General features: G+C 34.2%; 1 protein-coding gene across 1 annotated transcript in view; it reads left to right on the top strand.

The window, feature by feature from the left end:
* ITGAV (integrin subunit alpha V) overlaps positions 1–3,278 on the top strand; it is a 94,257-nt gene that overhangs the window by 51,391 nt on the left and 39,588 nt on the right. Inside the window, exons 4-5 of the mRNA XM_023514155.1 lie at positions 2,569–2,578; positions 2,793–2,854. Coding sequence (XP_023369923.1) covers positions 2,569–2,578; positions 2,793–2,854 — 72 coding nt within the window. The remainder of the gene's footprint in view (positions 1–2,568; positions 2,579–2,792; positions 2,855–3,278) is intronic.

Below are 3,278 nucleotides of genomic sequence, written 5' to 3'. Positions count from 1 at the left end.
CATGATCTATGTGGACACCCTGGACAAGGAATTTTATTGTTTCACCAAGTTACCTTATTAATGATTATACCATTTTCAGTACTATGCAGTGGGCTACATATTCTCCTGCTCTAACACTGCCCAAGCCACAAATCATATGATGTAACTGCCCATGTAACTCCATGGTCAGACTGAATCTTTTATGCCTCTGTCTACTTGCTGATGTTAATATTATTTGAATGTGTACTTTCTCAGTTATGATGTCTAGCTGGCTTTCCCTTCCCTTTTTACTTAGGGAATGATAAATACATTGCTGATTTGAGATTAATGTAGTACAATGATATAGCCGTGCATGGATTCAGGTCTGTACTCTTTGTAGCTGGTTGACCATGGTCAAGTTACTTAAATTCCCTAAGTGTGAATTTTCTGTACAAATTGTGAATAATAATAATATCTCTCATAGGATTGCTATAAAGACTTAAAAAGGTAATGCCACTAGGCTTTAGTGGCTCATGCCTGTAATCTCAGCACTTTAGGAGGCAGAGGTGGGACAACTGCTTAAGGCCAAGAATTTGAGACCAACATAGAAAGACCCTGTCGATAAAAATTACTTAAAAAGATAATGTCACATAAAATTAAAAAATACCCAGATGTGGTGGGGTATGCCTACAGTGCTAGCTAGCTACTAGAGAGGCAGAGGCAGGAGGATGGCTGAGCCCAGGAGTTCAAGGCTACAGTGAGGTATGATTATGCCACTGTACTCTAGCCTGGGTGAGAGAATGAGGCTCTGTTTTTAAAAATAAATAAATAAATAAATAAACCACCTTAGCACAGTACCTAGCTCACAGTGAGGCTTCATAACTACTAGCTGATGTTACTGTCAGAATCAATTACATTACTATTTATAATATCATTGCTAGACTTAACAAATGAGAGAAGTATTAATCATCTGTAGAAATAGATGTCATAGCTGTCGTTGGATTAGGTTATATTCAACACGAAAGTCTTTAAATTGGCAAAAACACTCAGTTTAATATGTACCTGTTAAGCACATGTTAAAAGATAGCCTTTTTTTCTTTTTGAGACAGTCTCACTTTGTTGCCCTCGGCAGAGCGCCGTGGCGTCACAGCTCACCGCAACCTCAAACTTTTGGGCTTAGGTCATTCTCTTGCCTTGGCCTCCCAAGTAACTGGGACTACAAGTGCCCACCACAACACCTGGCTATTTTTTAAGAGATGAGGTCTCTCTCTGGCTCAGGCTGGTCTTGAACTGGTGAGCTCCGGCGATCTACCCACCTTAGCCTCCTAGAGTGCTACCATAGGCGTGAGCCTCTGCACCAGCTGGATAGTCATATTTTTTAGCTGGATGTCAGGAATCCAAATAAAGTAGGTAATTATACAGTATGCTAATCAAAAAAAGATGTCTGAAAAAATAGCCTAAAATAGTTCCCCAGATGCAGCTTGAATAAGGAAAATAAATGGCTGTTTGAGGTTAAGAGCAGAATTCTTTTGTATGATTCACTAGATGCTGGAAACCCCAGTCCCACATTTTCCCATTCCCTCTTGGTTAGAAAAATTTACATTGGTATAACATCATGCTGTTGAGGCTATTTTCTAAAAGAAAAAACTTTAAAAAAAAATTTAGATATTAAGTGGATAATCTTGGGGTAGTTTCCAGGTTTTAAAAATGTGTTGAAAATTTTTGATGGGATTATTTGATAAAAATTTCTGGAAGTTTTTCCTTATGGTGAAAATAAATATTTTTGGTTTCTGTATTTAGATGACAAATATAGTAATAATAAAACTTTTTATATATTTCTTACACTTCTTACAAGAATTCTTTTCATAACTGAGGGGTAGTGTTTTTCATTGTTCTTTGTTATTCTTAAAATAAAGGGATAGTCTTGATTCATTCATACCTATGTTCTGGGTACAGTATTGCTTACGATTAAAGTTTTTTTAGATTAATTGGCTAATTGTTCAGAGTAAGTCCCTTTTTGTGAGACCTGTAAAGAAAAGAGGGGTAACTTAAAAAGAGCAAAACTATTGAGTCTACTAGCATTGAAAAATACTCTTAAAAAGACGTTCACTTTAATTAGAGTCCAGTACTAAATGTGTTATGAGGATAGTTTCATATTTTATTCTTCACAGAACATTAAGTTCTGGCCTTGGCATTTCTCAAAATTCTTAAATATATTATTTACAGTTTTTAATTTTTTTGTTGCCTATAAAGACATATGTATCTCTTTGTTATTGTTATAACATAGTGCTGTCCTAGCAACTATCAGATGATAGAGAGGAAGGAATTACAGATTGGAGTTTGTAAACTGCAGGACACAACTTACTACTGTTTTACAAAATCAGTATAGTGGGTCATAACCAGTAAGTTTAAAAAAAAAGAAGAAATGAAATAAAATTTAACATTTATCAGAATGAATTATATACAGTAATAGTAATATTGTTTTGTGAAATTGTGTTTAAGTTATATTTTATACATAACACACAATATGTATTGTAAATTGGGGTTGTAGCTCAAAAAAAAAAAAAAATTGAAAGCTAACATTTTAGTTTGTCTTTTTGTTTCCTGCAGTCGGGTCCAGGTACTTTGACCTCTCTGTTTCCATCTGAGGAAATGATGCTGTTAAACACGCATACTAACTTTTTTAGAACATGATAATAATGAAGCACCTAATTGATCATTCTGAGAAATTAGTACATTGTTAAGATTATAGTGATATCAGATTTTCTCATGTTTTGTTTTGTGTTATTTATTTGCTTTTGGGTTTGTGTATGTTTCCAATCTTTTTATTTTAGAAAATATTGATGCTGATGGACAGGGATTTTGTCAAGGAGGATTCAGCATTGATTTTACTAAAGTAAGTTCTCATTTAAGATTGAATGAGATTCAGATCTTTCTTATTGACTAAAGTACAGTTAAAAATAAAGTGATCTATTTCAGCTACTTTATAATTATTGTTTAATGAAAACAGCTAATAAAATAACCCGTTCAACATGACATTCTCTGTTTTATATTCCCTCCCTACTAAACATTACTTATGTGAACTAGGGAAACATCACACCGGGAGTGGGAAAAGTAGAGAATCTCCCTAGTAAATGATAGGGAACTATGAGGACTTAGTATTAACTTCCAAGTTACATGAACTTATGGAATATTATAGTTTTTATTTTCAGCTAACATTGTCTTTTTCACCAAAGCTGTCAGTGGGAGCTTTATTACGGAGTAAAGTTTAGTTCCATAAACGCAGAGAAACATGCATATTTGCCTATTATTATGTGCCT

Source organism: Otolemur garnettii, unplaced genomic scaffold (genome assembly GCF_000181295.1).
Source record: "Otolemur garnettii isolate 467f Iridium unplaced genomic scaffold, OtoGar3 scaffold00048, whole genome shotgun sequence".
Classification (NCBI taxonomy): Eukaryota; Metazoa; Chordata; class Mammalia; order Primates; family Galagidae; genus Otolemur; species Otolemur garnettii.
Note: the sequence above shows the minus strand (reverse complement) of the source record. Positions and strands in the feature narration are given on the sequence as shown.